Source organism: Haemaphysalis longicornis, unplaced genomic scaffold (genome assembly GCF_048455015.1).
Source record: "Haemaphysalis longicornis isolate Haplotype H1 unplaced genomic scaffold, Haemaphysalis longicornis Haplotype H1 scaffold_7, whole genome shotgun sequence".
Classification (NCBI taxonomy): Eukaryota; Metazoa; Arthropoda; class Arachnida; order Ixodida; family Ixodidae; genus Haemaphysalis; species Haemaphysalis longicornis.
In genome coordinates, this window is record NW_027526422.1 from 2,379,166 (window position 1) to 2,399,456 (window position 20,291).

Here is a 20,291-nt window from a genome sequence, read left to right on the forward strand (position 1 = left end):
CACAGTTGTTCCTTTCTGCTTAGTGTAATGGGCAAGCAAGACGCTCTGTCATCTCTGATTGACACATGTCTTGCAGATGTCGTCGTATGGACAGAGACGTGGCTTTCCGCGAAAGTTGACAGCTCCGAAATTATAAATTGCGAAAAAAAAAATACAAGTTTTATCGATGCGACCGTGGGTCACGTTCCGGAGGTGGTGTCCTCATACTGTTGCAGCCGATCTGGTTTCATCGCACATGGCTCTCGCTTGCCCTCTACAATTAGTGTGTGTTAGTATTATTTACACAGTAAAAATGCCCTCATTTCTGCGTGCTATTCGCCGCAAGATCGACATGTAGGTGGCGGCAGCGTCGCGCTGCTAGTGTGGATGCTGCGCTGAGCGGCCCCGGAGAATGCACACTGTGGGCGCGCTTCGTGCCTTTCTCATGCCGTATGTGCGCACGAAAAGCGCAGACAAGAGTGGTATGTTGTAGTTCGGTTCCTCAAAGTTCAATGTATAGCATGGAAGCGGCAATAAGTTTTTATTACGACAGCAAAAAAGCGGCAACCCATTGGGGACCTCAGAACGGCCGCAATAATGGCAATGAACTTGTACGCCGTGGCTCGTAGCAAGCTCGATCTTTGCAGACTATGGCTTTGAGCCTTCAATAAAACCATAAATAGAAACAAATCAGGAAGCCTCGATCTCTGGAATTCAGTTTACAACACCAGTTTCAATCGCTTTCACTGGTAGCATGACAAACGCAAGAATGCATTTGTGGGATGCCCTGAAAGCGTAACACCACTTAACTGCCCCGACATCTTTTCTAAGAGCTTACAACATTTTTTGTGTGTTCGAAGGGCAACATAAAATTACTCAATTCCAACCAGCGCAGAGATATAAATGCAACCATTCTAACAGGTCTTTTCCATGCAACCCGCCGCGGTGGCTCAGTGGCTAAGGCGTTGCGCTGCTGAGCTTGAGTTCGCGGGTTCGATTCCCGGCCGCGGCGGCCGCTTTTCTGATGGAGACGAAAAGCAAAAACGCCCGTGTGTACGAGATTTCGGCGCACGTTAAAGATCCCCAGGTGGTCAAAATTAATCCGGAGCCCTCCACTACGGCGCGCCTCATCGCCTGCGTTGCGTCGGCGCGTTAAACCCCACAATCAATCAATCAATCAATCAATCAAAGTAATAGGCTCAGAGGGTATCCTTGGCGCGCGCAGTGCTGTACTTCTATGCTTTCTCCCACAGTCTTGTTCACTATTAGTTATGTCGTACAACACCTGTACTTCTGGTGCCACTGATGAACGGTGATTTGGAGCAATTTTTGTATCAGAAAATTATTAATTTTGGAGCAATTTGGAGCACCTAAAATGCCAGTTTTGGAGCACCTTGGAGCAACTAAACATCAACTGCTAGATGTGTCCAAAGCATCTCTCAACACTAAAAATTGACCAGTATCGTCCAGTAATTGATGTGGAGGTCGCCATGGAATGGGCTTCAATGTGCTTTTCACACATGCGATCACAAATGGACGGCACAGCTGAAGAATAATGGTCTTTTTGTCCCTACTTGGGGAAGACTTTCTCAAGGAGTCACTGAAAACGCTTCATAGTTGGCAGGCTCGAACATGCATTAAAAATAGCTTTCACAGTCAGCTCTCCCAATAGCCCAAGAATAGCCAAATAGCCAACAAAGAAAATTTCTACAACCACAAGAAAAAGTAGCCATATTGGCTCTTTATAGCCCAACCTGGCATTCCTGGGGCAATGGGATTTTTTTTCCCCACTTATTTCGAAACAGTCGCTAGAAGTCGCCAGACGTTTGATGCAATTAAATCCCCTCAGTATCCTCGCAATAGCGAAAATGCAACAAAACATAATTTGCAAGGTATTTAGTTCCTTTCTGGTGTGGATAAAAGACAACATGCAACACGATAATGAATATTGAAAGGCTTCGACAAACCTGCCTAGCAAAAAAACAACGCGCCTCTTTTCTAGTTTATTAATTGTTGAGGCAAGCCCTTGTGTTTTACTTTTTCATTTTATTAGATGCAGGCGCTTGCTATCAGTTCTCGTGCGCATTTCCACACTAGCTGAAAATGTGCACGAGAAATGCGCATATGGAGCACTTTTGCATGCGATTCGTGCGCGTCGGCGTTGCGCGTGCGATTTTTTTACACCCGCGTCGACGATTCCACGCACGCGGCAGTTTCTGCCACGCTCAGAAAATTACGCGCGTCGCGCGCGGCAGTGGGAGGAGCCTGGCGACTTGCGCCAATGGGGAGGCGCGTGCCTCATGGCGGCGGTTTTGAAGCGCTCGAGACAGCCCGGTTACAGTGAACTAGAATAGGGGTAGTGTGCTCACTGCGGAGCGCCCGAACGAGGCGGGCTGAGGCCGGCGGCGTCGACATTTGATAGTTTTCGCCCGCTCCGCTTGGTGTCGCTACGGTTCAAACCACGGTAGGGGAGCTGCGCGGGCGTTCCTCGATCTGCGTGCGTTCCGGCGTGGTGGTTTGATGGTTGTGGGTTGTGGCGAGTTCATTTTGCACCTGTGATTCCGTTCCTGGTGCGCGTTTGGTTATTTTGTTTTCATTGAACTGGGAAGTCATCAATGTAGCGTGCGGCGCGTATTAATTGGCCTGTAAGTCTCCTTCACGAAGGAAACAAATAAGCCCCGTAGTAGGCAGAACCATTGCTACGCGCCGGGCTGCAAGACCGGCTATGTTAACAAGAAAAGTGGCCCTAGGGTGGCCCTTTTTTGGGTACCAAGAGAGGCTTCTCGAAGAGAACAATGGGAGAGGAACTTCCGACGTGCAAATAAAGCGCTGAACGACAACTGCGCTGTGTACGAGCGGCTCTCCATCATCCGCGAGCTATCACGCTCATGTCGTGCAGGGACGAGGGGCCCGTAATTTTCGTGGAAAGCCACGCTTTGTTAGTTGTGTAATAAACGGCCACCGGATGGTGCCACGTGTACTGCAGCGCGCATGCCTGCTCAAGAGACCCCGTGACTCACCGCAGAGTGCGCGCACCGTCCTGCGCTTTTGTGGCTTTTGTTTTTCCGTTTGTACGGGCGTATTGTCTTACTCCCGCGCGCCGCGCGCTCGCGCGTATTACGTTTCAATAAAGAAGATGGCAGCTTGACGGCCGCTCGTCGTTTCTTTCGGCTCCTCGCGAAGCTGCCGCATTCTGTGCTCTTCGCATTGTGGTCATGCTGCACACACCACAAAACTAACAGGTTATGGGCCCAGGACGGTGCATCGACCATCTTTGGCGAAGAACTGCAACGGACTGCTTTGTGATGAGCTGCGAAAGTTTCGACCATGAAGAAGCGTGAACAGTCAAGCCACACCCATTTCTCTGCTTCACGTGCTACAGTCCAGGGAAGAAGTTCCAGCGACAAGCGTGTGGGGTGGTGAAAGTGTCGGGACGAAGGGACTGACGAACGGTGTGTGCCTAATCACGAAGAGTGTGAAACAGGGCGTGTGGTTTTCGTTAGAAGGACGAAACGTCATACGACACCTGCTTCACTGCTGACGCCACTCGAGCTGGTGCTTACACAAGGCGGCGGTCACAGTAAGTGGCGGAACGACGCGGCTGCGGAGAAACGAAACTGTCGGGAAGAAGGGACTGACATTGCGTTGTGCTCTGCGGTTGTGGCGTGAAAACGAAGAGTATTAGAAGTAAAGGTTGTGCGTTTGCCGAACTAGGGGAAGACCATTTCTGTTTGGCATTCAGTTCAACATCAAAATGGCAGCATCAGACGAGTTCAGGCTACGAAAGTTGGCGGCGGACAACTACCATACCTGGTTTATAAGGGCAAGAGCCGCTCTCGTGCAGAAGGGATGCTGGGACGCCATCGAACCCGGTTATTCTGAGGAAATGACGGATAAAGAGAAGAAGGTAGACAACAAAGCATTGACCTTTCTATTCCTCGTCGTTGAGGACAATTACCTGGATGACATCGGCGAAAGTAAAACTGCGAGAGAAGCGTGGACGACGCTTGAGGAGATGCACTCGAAGTTTGGACTTCTGCATATACTCCAGCTAATGCGTGATTTCTTCAACGTAAGGATGAGGAAAGAAGAATCAATGCAGAGCTACCTGGGAAGACTCATGGAGCTGCACAGAAAACTGTCAAGTGCAGGACATGCATTCACCGACAGAGAAGTCGCCTTGGTGATGCTTATGGGGCTTCCAGCGTCGTACGAACCGCTCATTCTCAATTTGGAGCAGGACGAAGAGCAACTGAGCACGAAGGTAGTGAAGACGAGGCTGCTCATTGAAGAAAAAAGAAAGCTGCGTCGCAATGAAGAGAGCGTCGACAACGACGACAGTCAGACTAGGGCGCTGGTCAGCAAAAATTGTTCCACGTCCGACAGCAAGCAGCAAAACGACAAGATGAGCTATCAGCCTGCTCATAAGAAAGACGACAAGATGCGCCAACGGACGTCAGGTGTCCAAAAGAAGAAGGTGCGATGCTTTGCTTGTGGCAAGATCGGTCATATAGCGAGGGACTGCGACCAGTTTCCGGATGAAGAGAAGGACCAGCAAAAGAAGAGAAGTCTTCCACACGCAAAAATAGCAACGCATATGGCCTTATGTGCGAAGGACGAGGCAGCGTTACACCCCGGTGTATGGCACCTTGACAGCGGTGCTACTGATCACATGACATCCCAAAGGTCAAAGGTCACTGACTTCATGCCATGCGAATCAGCAGTGGAGACCGCAAATAGAGAGTCCATCAAAGTCGAAGGGAAAGGAAGAGTCGAGATTCAGCTGTCTGAGCAGTGCGGTGGGACAAACATCACGCTCAATGATGTCCTGTATGTGCCTGCTTTGAACGGGAACCTCCTATCGGTTGGAAGGATTGAGGAGCGAGGGTTGCAAGTTACGTTCGCTGCCGGCAAAGCCTTCGTTTCCAAAGACAACGGAGAAGTAGTCCTTACTGCAACGAAGCAAGGGAGACTGTACACCGTGAAAGAAGCAGAGGTGTCGTCGAGGCTCGCCAAAGCAGGGGACACATCTCTTTGGCATCGGCGGCTGGGCCATTTGCATCAGGATGCTGTTCGTAACCTCTGCGGAACCGGCAAAGATCACATGGAGGATCATTGCGACGTTTGTCGCCTAGGAAAGCTGAGAAGAAGAAGCTTCCCGAAGGGAGAAGCAACTCGGGCCAAAGCGCCATTGGAGCTGATTCATTCAGATGTCGTCGGTAAAATCATGCCGACATCCAAGGGCGGTTCGAGTTATTTCGTAACCTTCACTGACGACTACTCACGGTACACCGTTGTGTATCCTATGAAGGCGAAAAGCGAAGTGCTTCGGAGGTTCGAAGAGTACAGATGCATGGCGGAAAACTTTCACGACAGAAAAGTGAAGGTTTTACGTAGTGACAACGGGGGAGAGTACATCAGCACTGACTTCAAGGAGTACTTGACTGAGCATGGTATCAAGCACCAACTAACCATCCCTGGCACACCTGAGCAGAATGGAGTTGCTGAAAGGATGAACCAGACACTGCTAGACATGACAAGGTGCCTCCTCATTGAGTCAGGTGTCCCCAAGGAGCTTTGGGCTGACGCCGTTGTCACTGCAAGCCGTATAAGAAACAAATGTCCATCCAAAGTGATTGAAGGAAAGTCGCCGGAAGCTTTGTGGACAGGGGGAGAAGTGAAGCTGGATGGCCTCAGGGTGTTTGGATGCAGAGCATGGAGCGTGTGAGGTAGGCTGCGGAAGAAGGGCAAATTGGATCCGAAAGCAGAGGAGTGCGTACTGGTCGGCTACCCAGAAGGGGTGAAAGGCTACAAACTGTGGAATTTCGAAGAAGACCACTTCTTCGTTAGCAGGGACGTCTCTTTTGACGAGGATTGCTTCCCATGCAAGCATGTACAAGCTGCGACCACCGGCCCTAAGGTTTGCGACAGCACTGATGTACCAGTAATGTTTCAAGTTGAAGCAAGCTCAGATGACCCACAGGACGCTGATAGTGCTGACCAAAGCGATAGCGATGACCGAAACGACCGTGCAGCCGTTTCATCAGACGAAAACGAGCAAGCTATGCAACAGCCGTCCAACGCCACAGATGACAGTACTCTGGCACCGAGACGCTCTGAGAGACTTGCAAACAAAGAAATACGTTCAAGAGAATGCCCCGGGTGCTGTGTAGCCAGGCACAGCTTGAAAGACCCAGAGACGCTTCAGGAAGCTTTGGCTGCTCCAGACAAGGATGAGTGGAAAGCAGCCATGAAGAGCGAACTGGACAGCCTGAAGGCATCAGAAACATGGGAGCTTGTGCCACGACCAAAGGGAAGACAAGTCGTGAAATGCAAGTGGGTATTCCGTAAGAAGTATGACGCCAATGGTGACTTGGAGCGGTACAAGGCACGCTTGGTAGCATGTGGATACTCGCAAGTGGAGGGAATTGATTTCAAAGAAACCTTCTCTCCTGTAGTGAAGCTCAAGTCCATCAGAACGCTGCTGGCGATAGCCGTCGAAAGGGAGTGGAAAATCCACCAGGTTGACATCACCGCAGCATATCTGAACGGAACATTGAAAGAGGCCGTCTACATGGAACAGCCCCAATCTTCAAGAGCCCGTGAAGATGGCAAGGTCTGCCTTTTGAAGAAGAGTTTATATGGGCTAAGACAGTCAGGGAGAGAGTGGAATCTCACTTTGGACAGTCTCCTGAAGTCGGAAGGGATGACAAGATCCAAAGCCGATCCCTGTGTTTATGTCAGCCAAGGAAAGGAGCTCATCGTGGGAGTCTACGTTGATGACCTCCTCATCATCGCAAAAGACGAGACAGAAATCGCTGATTTCAAAAGCCGGTTGGGTCGAGAATTTGACGCCAAGGATCTGGGAGAGGCTAGTCACATTCTTTCCATGCGACTGAAGAAAGAAGATGGGAAGTTGTCTCTTGATCAGGCGGCTTATGCAGAGGATATTTTGGAGACGTTTGGCATGACAGATGCAAGACCAGCGTCATCTCCATTAGATCCGGGGAGCAAATACGAAAAAGGAGACAGCAGGAACCCGCCGAGAGAAGACCTAAAGTTTAGGTATAGGCAAGCAGTCGGTGCACTGCTTTACCTTGCTGGAGGCACAAGGCCGGACATCGCTTATGCCACTGCATACATGAGCCAGTTCAGCGAGCACCCAACAGAAGAACACTGGAGTGGCATAAAGCACATTCTTCGCTACATAAAGGGGACGAAGAGTTATGCACTTGTTTTCAGGAAAGCTGGAAATTGCGTACAAGCCTTTTGTGACGCAGACTGGGCCAGCGACCGAACCGATCGGAAGTCGTTCAGCGGATACGTGTTTACGTTGGCTGGTGCTGCTATTTCCTGGAGCAGCAGAAAACAGCGATGCACTGCATTGTCAACTGTTGAAGCTGAATACGTGGCCATGTGCCAAGCCACAAAAGAAGCGCTCTGGCTTCAACAATTCTTGGGGGAACTTTCCGCAAGCGAATTCGCGCAAGAACCGCAAATTTTGAAGGTGGACAATCAGGGCGCTATTTCTCTCGCTAAAAACCAAGTGACTTCGGAGTTTGAAGCAAGCACATTGACCTCAAGTATTTCTTCCTGAGGGAAAAGATCGAAGAAGGAAGGCTGCAGCTACAATACGTTGAGTCGTCAACGAACAGCGCGGATCTTTTCACGAAGCCGTTAAATGGAAAGAAGACACATGCGTATTGTGAGTGCTTGGGAGTGAAAAGTGTGTGCTGTGCACTTCGTTCTCCGTAAATCGGTGGCAGTTCATTAAGGGGGAGTGTTAGTTGTGTAATAAACGGCCACCGGATGGTGCCACGTGTACTGCAGCGCGCATGCCTGCTCAAGAGACCCCGTGACTCACCGCAGAGTGCGCGCACCGTCCTGCGCTTTTGTGGCTTTTGTTTTTCCGTTTGTACGGGCGTATTGTCTTACTCCCGCGCGCCGCGCGCTCGCGCGTATTACGTTTCAATAAAGAAGATGGCAGCTTGACGGCCGCTCGTCGTTTCTTTCGGCTCCTCGCGAAGCTGCCGCATTCTGTGCTCTTCGCATTGTGGTCATGCTGCACACACCACAAAACTAACTCGCTTAGCACCAGATGCTGTGCCGACTATTCTACCTAACCTACCTGAGTACGCATGCATCGAAGAAAGTACGGCGGGGGAGGCTGCGTGAAAGTGGAAACGATCAGCTGGGGAAGAAGCAAAATCGTCACCCAAGGCGTAAAGGGCGTTTCGAAAGTACCGAATGTGGTAGCAGTGAAGACGAGGTTGCGCTGAATGAGCACTCACAAGAGCAGAAGACTTCCACAGTATGATCTCTACAGCCAAATGCTTTTTGGAAACGCCGAGCACACACCTTCAGTGTTCTGGACGAAGAATGCACTTCGTGGAGAAAACGACACAACGTTTTGCTGCACATCTGTGTTGAACTGTACGTACCATGGAACTAGTATCGGAGAAGGTGTGATGTTCATTCGCATCAGGCTGTCCAAGCTAGGAGGTTGCGATTGTGACTCTTATGCAAGGATATTGTGAAATTTATACTGTCGTATGGCTTCACTTCTTTGTTAGAGTAAACATGAACAAGTCTGGCCCGCGGGAATGATCCAAGCACCTTAAGATGAGACGTAACTGAGCAAATAAGGCCGTTACTTTGCCTTTATGCTCAGCCCGGCCTTAAAAAAATAAATGTTTGCCTCTGCCTGAGCAGAAATTAAGGGCTTGAGTATTTGAAATTTTCTTCGGTACGGGAGGAGAGTGCACGTATGTTTAACGGGTATTTGGTCTTATCAGTTATCCACTACACCTGTTCGCTCGCAAAAACAACAAGCGAAGGAAGAAAAAAAATTATCTAGAAGGAAAAAAAAACTTATTCTATTAGAATGGTTGATTGATATTGTGGGGTTTAACGCGCCGACGCAACGCAGGCGATGAGGCGCGCCGTAGTGGAGGGCTCCGGATTAATTTTGACCACCTGGGGATCTTTATCGTGCGCCGAAATCTCGTACACACGGGCGTTTTTGCTTTTCGCCTCCATCAGAAAAGCGGCCGCCGCGGCCGGGAATCGAACCCGCGACCTCGTGCTCAGCAGCGCAACGCCTTAGCCAATTCTATTAGAATGGACTCCGGCACTGCGGGCCGAGTAATTCTCCGTAGATTTTGCGTGCTGACTTAATGAGGTTAGTACAACATCAGCTAAACAAGAAATCAAATTTCGTAACGCTTTCTCATTAATTACAAAATTATTCTGCAGCACGCAACAGCCGGTATGCCTCTTCCCTTCACGCGGGTATGCATCTATAAAAAGCATTAAGCTATTGTTAAGAACCGAGAACACGGACTGCAATCAACGTTTTTGAACGGCAAGAATGCAGGTTGTGTTTGTAATTCTATTGGAATTCATCAAGAAACTCGCAAGAAAGCAGCCAGACTCGCGCCGCACTTGTACATCACGCACTGCACTCTTCACCTCGTATTCACTCGTGTGAGGCTTCTACCGAATGCACATCCACGCTTTTCATTACAAGCCGGCCCAGTCGTTTGCGGTAATACGTTCGGTGTTTCCCTGCGAGCCTACGCGACTACGTACGAGCAAGCTCGTTTGTGGCGTCCCTACCGTGGTTACGACAGCAGCGCCACCGCAAGCGGCCGCCGTTGTCGACAGCGGCGGCTTCACTCCGGCCGCGCCTCTGAGCACACTACCCCTATTCTAGACGGTCGGCTGGCTCCGTCGGCGGTTTTTAGGCTTACCACCCCGGCAGGTATTGCATGACGCTTTCACTAGCGACGCGGATGATGTTTTATAGTACTGATTTCGCCCACATTATAAGCTCCTTTATCACAAAAGCAACTTCGTGCGTGCCTTGAGCGGTGTTTTAGAGAGCGCTAAAAGTGGTCGCTCGAGCTCCCCACACCACTTCGCGGCCGAAGCCGCCGCCATGTTGCCGCGCCGCGCGCAGCGTGCGGGTGCTTACGCGGCGCGTTTTCGCGAGCAGAAAACGCTCCATGAGGTTCATGCTTTAGAGAGACTGGCCGTTTTTCACGGCCCGCTTCACTTGCGACGGTCCCCTCCGCGAGCCCAACAAGCGAAGCGAGAGCTTGCAGCCGAGCGCGTCAAGCATATCCATGCCGCGTAACGGCGCTCCCGCTGGCTCTCGGAGCGGAGAGGGCCGGCAATAAACGCCACCTAAAACTACCTATTGTTTATAGCAGAAATTATTGGAAACTACAGAAAGAAGGAAAGTTTTTCACCGCGGTACGCCAGCGCTGCAATGACTTGCTAGACGAAAACACTGTATCGGCGGTACAGTGACGGCGCCAACCAAATTAACTCACCGCGGCAAACACGATGACGGGTGCTAGGGAGTTCAAGTTATCAACCCGAATTAGTTATACATGTCTAGAGACCACTGTGAAGTAATGCTTGTAACAAGCTGCACGCGATTTGCGCGACACAAATTTTGGCGCACTTGCATGCAAAATCGTGGTTTTTTTATCAGGATGGCGCAGGATACCTCATTTGGCGCAAATTGGCGCATTTGGCGCAGGAGTGGGAGCACCGAAAGCAACAACGCTCGTGTGTAGGCGATTTCAGCGCACATTAAATATCCCCAGGTGGCCACTACGGCGCGCCTCATCGCCTGCGTTGCGTCGGCACGTTAAACCCCGCCAATCAATCAATCAATCAATCAATCAATCAATCAATCAATCAATCATTCAATCAATCAATCCATCAATCAATATTTTGCATGCAGCTTCAGTTAAATGAAATTTAGCGGCTCTGAAGGCAGGTTTGATGACTAACGGTGTCGGATCGCTTATTTAATTCTTTCGTCACAAGTGAACTTGCGAATTAAATTGCTAAAGCGGGCAGTACAGTCAACATCTCGTGTTTAGCTAGACTTGCAAAGTGACAAGCAGGTTTACAGTGTGTAAACCAAGCTTCTGGGACCTCACAGTGAGCACAGATTTCCTGTTACGGGTGCACTGTTGACCATTTGCGTTCCTTTTAAAATCCAGCAGGTGCCTAGAACAGCGAGATGTGTTTGTATTCTGGCGTAATGTCGCTTACGAACCATAAATATGGCAAATGAAGTTGCCCTGTTGCGGATGCAGTAAAGCGTTCTCTTTTTATTTCTCGTTACGAAACAGCGCAATGGGTTCCCGGTAACTAGTTTGTGCTGTAAACTGAACCTCGCTTTTGTCTTGGCATTTAATTCTTGAGGATTGGCTAAAAAAGGCACAGATAAAAGTTTCCTGTGCATTTTTTTTTTTTTTGGGGGGGGGGGGGAGGGAGGGTTCTGCCAACGTCCCAAGAGCAGCGAGAAGAGAACGGGTGTAATGCGAAAAGCGAAACGTTGGTTATCAGTATTACTTGCAACTGAAAGTACGCTAGGCGTCGTGTTGCGCTAGGCGTCGTGTTCCGTAGTGGTGAAAAAGCAGTACTGCAACAAGCAGACGCCAGTATTTTCAAAACTGAGTAGCCTCCCTTTTGGTCTGAGATTGTCCAGGAATTGTGTCTCGCCTTTTTCAAAATTGTATTGAAAGCTAGCATTGTGGGAAAAAAAATCCAGCGGGTCATGGCACACACCCTCCACACATGTGGGCAACAGCGTGCATTATATTACGCTATTCTTTCTCTTTCTTTAAACTTTGCTCCACCTTAAGAAATTAAGACGTGACCACATAAGGCATTTGGTTATGCTAAGTGAAACACACTTCTGGACAAGGTGATTCATGTTGAGATCTAAAAATGGGATACATAAAAATGCCACGCGAAATGCCACTGACAGAAGCAAACTCACAACTGCTAAATTTTAGCGAGAAATCCCCCCCGGAATACTCTTGCGCGTGCATAGAAATGTATTTTAAATAATAAATAAAATTAACAACACAGTATAAGCAACGACTGTCCAAAAATGGTATTTATTTTCGGAAAGGTACGAGAAGAACACGATCACACAGGCGCTTGCGGGTGTAAAATACGTCCCCGGTAATGTATGGGCGATAGTGCGCGGCTTGTATGCAGTGTAGTTTTTGTTTGTTTTTTCTTTCTATAAGGACACAGCGCTATTTTACAAGGGTGTGGCAAATGCACGGGTGTGCAGAGGTCGCTTCTCATCCGTTTCGTGTATTAAACTTTTATCCTATAAATGGCCACCTTCAAAAAGCACCCTTTGCCGTTTCCGAAACGGCAGACAATTGCACTTATCAATAAGAAAAGTGAAATATGTCGAAGAAATGTTTATAACATGTTTCACACTCAAGCGGTGACCACGGCGAAGATATTTTGTGGAATGAAACTAGCGCACTAATACGTAACGGTCGCTGATTATTACGTCTCTAGAGGCAATCTGCAAGGAGAGGTAACTATGTCATTGCTTACTGCCAAACAAGTGCACATATTGGTTGTTTTATCGCGTGCAGTACGAGTCTTGCGCCGCGTGCAACGTGAACGAGCAGACGACGCGAGAGCGCCATCCACACTAGGAGCGGTTCGTCCCGCCGCCGCCAGGGGCCGACTGTGTTCGATCTCGGGGCGAATAGGCCTCCTAATGTTCCTGCTGGTTTTTCTTCAGATTTATACTATGCCCTTAAGATGCTTCATGTTAGGTTTCCTGCCTCGCATATTATTCTTTTAGGCCGATTTTAATTTCCCTGACATCCACATGCATTGGAACTTGCTTTGTACCTTACCTGGCTCCAGTAATTCCGAATCCACCTCTTTTATTAATACATGCTTAGAGTTTAACCTTAGCCAGTTGGTTAACACCCCAACCCATATCACTTCTACTAGTTCTACCATATTAGACTTGGTGTTCACAAATAACGCTGATCTCATCCAGTCTCTGTCAGTCGTGCCAGGTCTCAGCAATCACTCTGCCATTCACTTTCTTGTACCGAACACGCCATCCAAAATCAGTAAAACTACAAAAGTAATCAGAGACTACGGAAGAGCTGACTATACGTTAAATAATGCTTAATTGCAGACATTTTCACACGACTTTTTTTCTAGCTTTTCTGAACACTCGGTAAACAAAAACTGGCTACGTTTTAGAGCTAAAATTGCAGAACTTACCGACCGTTTCATACCGCTCCGTAAAATAACCGATAACAATCGGTCTGCTTGGTTCACGCCAAATTTAAGGCGGCTAGTTAATAAAAAGAAGCGCATCTTTCGAAGTGCAAAGCTGTCAGCCAACATCGAAAGATGGGACGATTATCGCCGTGTAGCCGACGAGTACGCACGTGCACTCTCACTTGCCAAGCACTCATATTTTGAACAAACATTGCCTTCTTTGTTAGTAACTAATCCTCGTAGATTCTGGCAGGTAATCGGTGGAAATAACAAGAAACAAATTGACCTAGTTTCTGGGAGCGAATCATTCATTTGCCTAGCTCTTAACAGTGTATTCGCATTATCATTTGTAAACGTGGCGCCTACCTCTGTTCCTAACTTGTCTACTCACAACTACGATCCAATGGAGCCAGTACACATTGATTGGGAGGGCATAAGGAAATTAATTCAAAATCTCAAGCCTACTTCTTCCCCCGGAGAAGATGGAATTAACCCCAAATTTCTAAAAAACACCGAATCGTTTTCGTCCTTAATACTGTCCAGAATTTTTTCATAGTCTTAGGAATCAAGTACCCTGCCAAACGACTGGAAAGTGGGGAAGGTGGTTCTGCTTCACAAGTCAGGTAACACCAACGATCCCCACTATTATAGACCCATCTCACTAACTAGTGTGCCATGTAAGCTATTAGAACACGTCATTTACTGCAACTTAGTCACCTTTCTTGAGAATAATTCTTTTTTACCAACTTTCAACAGTTTTAGAAAAAGCTACTTATGTGAAACACAGCTGGTACGGTTTACTAATGATTTGTTCTCTGCTATTGATCGTGGTGCTTTTATTGATTGTGTATTTATCGACTTTTCCTAAAGCATTTGACACAGTTTGTCACAAATTACTACTTTTAAAGTTGAGTACACTAAGTCTTGACCCACACATCTTAAAATGGACCGAGTGCTTTTTACATAACCGCGAGCAATTTGTGACTGCTAATGAATGTAACTCTCCTCCTACTGCCGTAACTTCAGGTGTGCCCCAAGGCTCCGTATTGGGTCCCTTACTTTTTTTAATATATATTAATGACTTGCCTCATAACATTTCCTCTTCCATTAGGTTATTTGCCGACGATTGTGTTATTTACAGTAAAATTTTGCGCTCTAACGACACTGACACCCTGCAATCTGACCTGGATAATATTTCTTCGTAGTGCAATACTTGGCTAATGAAACTTAACACAAATAACTGCAAATCAATGAAAATAACCTGGATAATATTTCTTCGTAGTGCAATACTTGGCTAATGAAACTTAACACAAATAACTGCAAATCAATGAGGATAACTTGTAATCCGTCAAAAGTTGCGTTCCCCTCGTACCTCCTTAAAAACACCCCCCTAAGCAACGTTTCTTCTTACAAGTACCTCGGTGTTAACATCTCTAACAACCTGTCATGGCAGGCTCACGTTGATTACATAACATGCAACGCTAACCGCACTTTTGGCTATTTACGTTGAAATTTTTCTCTCGCTCCAATTAACCTAAAGCTTCTCTTGTATAAAACATTAGTGGGGCCAAAACTCGAATATGCATAGTCTATCTGGGATCTTCATATTCACATGCTCATAGACAACATTGAACCCATTCAGAATCGCTCAGCACGTTTCATATTGTCCAATTACTCTCGAACCGCAAGTGTCACATTAATGAAGGCTCATCTCAATTTGTGTAACCTCTCAATACGGCGCGACAATTCACGTCTCTGTCTCTTTCATAAGATCTATCACACTAACAGAACCCTCTCTGATTCACTGTTTTTTTCCACCGGCCTACATATCAGCACGCAATGAACACCAATACAAGGTTGGCGTTCCCTTCTGCCATACGAACCAGCACTTCAACTATTTCATCCCCAAAACATGTACTGACTGGAACCACCTTCCCGCATCGATCACTTCAATCACAGAAGCCAATGCATTCAAATCAATCATTTCTGAGAGTGCATTGTAATTTATTGTAATCCTGCTGTTTTGTTGTACTTTATGTTTGATGTTTGTTGTCCCTCTCCTCTCTGTAATGCCCAGTGCCTTGAGAGTAAATAAATGAAATGAAATGAAAGGCGTGGGTTCGGTCCCCACTCGGGGCGCGTTTTAAGTGCAGAGCACTTTAGGCGCTCGCCTTGTCGTTCTAGCTCGCTGGAGCCACGGCGTTACGGTGTAGCCTGTCACGGTCCCTTCGCCGCGGCGTAACCCAAAGGCTTCGAAAGCCAAGCGGTTTATATAGTTATAAGCGCTCCAAACTCGTGAGCCGCTGGCGCTTAGCAGTGGCTTAGCTCGGCTATGCCAGGATATACGTAGCGTGAGCTAGGCTGGTTATTCTTAGCTCTCCTGGTTGTCTAGGATTAGCTGATTATCATGCTTACTGCTGCTTATCATCCAATCCAATGCAATCAAATCCAATCCTCGTGTTTGCGCAAAATGTGGCAGTGCAACGTCGGCACGTGCGGGGAGAAAAGCACAAAGAGAACAGAACTCCCGCCGGTGTAGTTTCAGGCCGGGGGTGCGCGAGCAATGCAAAGGCGGGAAATCTGATTTGCATGGGGTGGTAGCAGTAAGCGGATTACGGCGGTACAGCCCATTATGGTGCATCACTGCTCTGCACTTCCGACAGCTTTCACATTGAGTGGAACGGCTTTAATTTTTTTTTATTTCCTTATTACGTAAATTTAAAAAATGCTAACTTCACTAACCGCAGTAAAAAAAAAAGCCTAATCATTTCCCTGTGCCTCCTTAGGTGTTGAAGACTGCCGACCTATCTTTCTGCACATACAGTTGAACCTCGTTATAAGAGACATGGATGTAAGACAAATGGGTATAAGAGACACTATTCACCCACATGGTTGGCTGCCCTATCTTTCCCATTAAAGTGACCTCTTTTATAACAGACATCGGATGTAGAAGACAGTTGGTTATAAGGGACAAGTCATCCTTGAACTTTAATCAATAATCTCACTTGTAACAGACATTTTAACTTCAGATGCAGTGCCACCAGTCACTAATTGCAGTTGCTTTCATTGTGGAAACACAGGTGGACGACAGACGCCTGCAGTCGCTATTTATTAGAACTTCAGCAAACACACAGTGGTGGTTCAGTCAGCTATGAAATGACGATGAGAAGCCCTGCCAATAGAAACGCAACTTACAGAAGTGGTTGAAGCTTCCTGCCAACCATTGGATGGAGCGCGACCGCGCATGCAGGCTCTCCCACTCGCGTAGCTCCCAATCAAGAAGCATCGCAGATGTTGAACCCTGCAAGCGCAATGAATAGCCTGAGCACACAGCGGAAGAAGCTGTGCGCTCTGGCTATTCATCAGGCTTGTGAACTCAACATCTACGATTCATCTTCCACAAACAAGGAAAGGAAAAAAAGCTTGTAGAATCGGTTGTAAAAAAACAGTTTAAATACAGTCATGAAGCAAACAAAGATTCAGAACTGTTTCATAAATTCTGGGGGCCAAACATAAATTAGAATGAATCTTTTGAAACATGCTGTAGCATTCTTTTGAGCTTATTTTAGTCATACGATGCCCACATTGAACTAGGGTCTGATTAGTAAGTGAAAACATGGTTCCCTGCTTATAAGAGACATATCATATAAGAGACAGAAACTGCTCCCCGGTACGTGTCTCTTATAAAGGGGTTCAACTGTATTTATATATATATATATATATATATAGCACCGGACAAAAAATTTAATACTACATAAGTAGTCTTGTCCTGAAGTGAGCACTCGCAAACATTCATCTGCTAAATATATCATCCGCGAGCAGCTCGGCGACGGGCTTATAGAGCAAGCTGCGTCTGCGACTAAACGCTTCTTTGAAACATCACCATATGACACAGGCAGCCTGCAGAAATTTGCACGAACTAAAATCAGATGGCCTTATCAGATAAAACACTCTTCCAACGACACCTTTTATCATTTGTGAACTGCAGCCTGCCTTGTACTTCAAAAAATGCGTCCGCCGAGTGATCAGCTGTTCATGGAAGTAGAAAAACAAAATGAAATTGAATGCGCAACTTGTGTGTGTGATTACTAAAAGATTCATTCCTTGATCTTGTTTCGCATTCGGACACAACGATAGTTAAGTGTCCCCCTCCCCCCTCCCCACACCCTGCGGAAAAGCAGAGCATTTTGCATCTATAGTTGGGTATGGTGAGTCCTACCCGGCTTAAGTTCAGACAAACGTCTTTAGCATTTCCTAAGCTGCACTGGTGTTTTTTGTTTGTTTTTTTCATTCCTGCACGAGCTACTCTGTTTCTTCCTGACTTGTAGACCGTTTATGATTCTGTGGTTTTTGTTAACTTTCCTCGCTTCTTTCTAGAAGGTGTGAGTGGGCACACATTTAACGATGCAGAGCCTTGCAATATGGTTGGCATTTTCGCGTGATACTCCCTTATATTGAAGCGCCCTGAATGTACTATTTGCTCACAGAGGCCACCATAACAAGTTACTGAGGGCGCGGAAAAGCAAGAACGTGCGAAAGAGAAGAAAAACTTAGCGTGAGCCAGCGTGCACCCAGCGCTCATCCCGCAGACGCCGCAGTCAACGCGAAGCTCGAGGCGCATACTCTCACGAGAGCCACATCCACGGCGTTGGGAAGAAGCGGGCGCCACAGACCTAGCACGAGCCAGCAGAGGAAGACGAGCCAGGCGGAGACGAGCAGGTCGACCAGGAGGCAGACGTTGAGGAAGGCCCCGATGCAGGGCAGCCAGGGGACCATGGGCACGCGGAAGGGCCCCGCGTGCAGCAGGCTGCTGCAGGGCCCCCCGCAGGGCGCCTGCGGCTGTCGGGAGAGCAGCACCAGCAGGCCGGCCACCGCCACGGCGCTCAGTGTCGACACCACGGCGCACGCCGAGGCCGCGCGCCCCTCGAGCCGGGAGCCCAGCTCCATGGCCGCCGACAGCACCGTCAGTGCCACCACCACGCCCGAGACGGCCAGGTCCGAGCAGCGCGCGGTCGCCGACGTCGGCTCGCGAAGGGACGTGCCGGCCAGCAGCCCGTCCGTGAGGGCGGCCACGCGCAGCCGCTCGCGGTACTCGCGCACCACGGCGTCCACGTCTTCCTCGTCCTCGGAGGTGGGCGACGACGCGGTGCCGGACGAGCCGTCCTCCTCCTCCTCCTCCCTGCCGCCCTCGTCGCTGATCGGCAGGTAAGCGCTGCGGCCCGCCGGGTGGTAGCGGGCGAGGAGTAGGGCCACGCAGGAGGCCGCGTTCAGGGCTAGCGGCCCGACGGCCATGAGCCCCAGCAGCTTGGGCAGGGGTGCCACGAGCGCTGCCAGCGAGGCCAGCGCCCCGGCGGCCAGGATGGAGCCCACGGGCCGGCCCGCGGCCGACGTCTTGGCGAGGCCCCGGAAGAGGAGCCCGTCGGCGGCCAGCGAGCGCACGGCGCCGGCCAGCGGGAGCAGCGCGTACAGCGCCAGGCCCGCGAGCGCCAGCAGCGTGGCGGCACTCATGGCCGTGCCGGCCCACTCGGCCGAGCACGAGGCTAGCATGGCCGCCAGCGGACGCGCCGTGTCGTGGCGCGCCTGCAGCGTCGCCACCACGGCCATGGAGAAGGTGAGCAGGAAGGTGAGCGCCGTGCTCAGGCCCAGCGCCAGCGGCAGGTCGCGCCACGGCTGCGCGCTCTCGGGCGCCCGCCCGAGCGCCGCGTGCGGCCCCACGAAGGCGTACGTGCACAGCGCGGCGCCGGACAGCAGCTGCGGGGGCGGTCCGGGAGGGTCGAGGCACGGATATCAACAAATGAAAACGGTCGTCGTGATCGGAGAAAGGTATTCGCGTGCACTCTCTCGCACCAGAATGCCCATGCCCCGCGGCTACAGAAACAGTCCCAGTTAGGGCAGCTTGTGGGACTCGCGTGATCAAACGCCGACTCCACGCGCTCTTGCCGAGGGCGAGGAGAGCACCCGGAGGACGCTCGTGCCTCTCTCTTCCTATCCTGAAACCCCCCTTCCCTTCCCTGGACTGGCTTGTATGAGGGTGAACTCCCCGTTGAGTTCAACAATATCCCCAGTTCTTTGAAATGCAGAGCATTTCAGTAACTCACGATGTCACCCGCGTTGACGTCCGTAGTCCGCATCTTTGAAATGCAGAGCATTTCAGTAACTCACGATGTCACCTGCGTTGACGTCCGTAGTCCGCATCGCTCCCCCTACACTATATAAAAAAATAATACTTACCGGCGCCAGGTTTCGAACCCACGACTCTGCGGGCGGAACGCAAGGTACATGGTATTCTACCCACTGCGCCACAAAGCCGACACAGAATGGAAGGTTACGAGCACGCCTTATATCCTTGACTCATTCAACCGTCGGCCACAGGTGCGCCCACTCCCCCGCGTCCTCCTCGCCTTCTCTCCGCTCGCAACGCCCTCTCTCTCCGCTTTCGGTTCGGGCGCACAACAGGCGGGGACGTGCGCAACACCCTCTCTCGCCGCGTTGGGTTCGCGCTGAGCAACAGTCGGTTCGCGCGCAAGAACAGGTGGGGGCGCTCGCATCGCGCTCTCTCGCCGCGGTCGGTTCGCGCTTAAACCACATATGTCGTTCGCGCGCGCTCCGGTCGCTAACATCTGTGGCGTGATCGTGACGTCAACATCACGCGTTCGTGTCGTGGCGCGATTTCGGCGCTATAACACTCTCGCGAGGGGCATTGGATTGGATTCGATTGGATTGGATTAAAGTGGATTGTGTTGCGTCATAGCAGCGCCACGTTGCGTCATAGCCGCTCCACGTTGCGTCATAGCCACGGCAGGGGGTTCACGGCACGTTTCACCATCGACTTCATCGACAATGTCTACGCTGGAAGACAACAATTACAACAACAACCAATACGTAATCCATACGACTTGCAGGCGCGCCCCCCGCGGAAATGCTCTGCATTTGATCATGCCCCTCGCGAGGGGGATGTTTTTTTTTAGATGCGACGCTGAGAGCATCTCTTGTCGGCGGCCCTGTCTTTCCTGCGTGCGTCCGTTGTTTTCTTCCGCAATAGGCAGGGTAAACATGCTGGTGCCGTTTATTGGCATGCATGCTTGCATATACAAACGTACAGAGAGTCTTGCAGTCTACCATAAATGAACGTGGTCTAAGTAATGTAATAAAAATCTTTACCCGAGTTACGATCGGTATAGTTCTCCACTTGATGTGTTTTTCTCTTCCCTGCTTTCTTAATAAATCACCAC

The 20,291-nt window shown here is 49.6% G+C and overlaps 1 protein-coding gene across 3 annotated transcripts in view; it reads right to left on the reverse strand.

The window, feature by feature from the left end:
- Window positions 1-20,291, reverse strand: part of LOC144144304 (cationic amino acid transporter 3-like) — an 84,972-nt gene that overhangs the window by 15,793 nt on the left and 48,888 nt on the right. For all 3 annotated transcript variants that reach the window (XM_077675687.1, XM_077675688.1, XM_077675686.1), the window contains one exon: window positions 17,733-18,810. In XM_077675687.1, coding sequence (XP_077531813.1) covers window positions 17,733-18,810 — 1,078 coding nt within the window. The remainder of the gene's footprint in view (window positions 1-17,732; window positions 18,811-20,291) is intronic.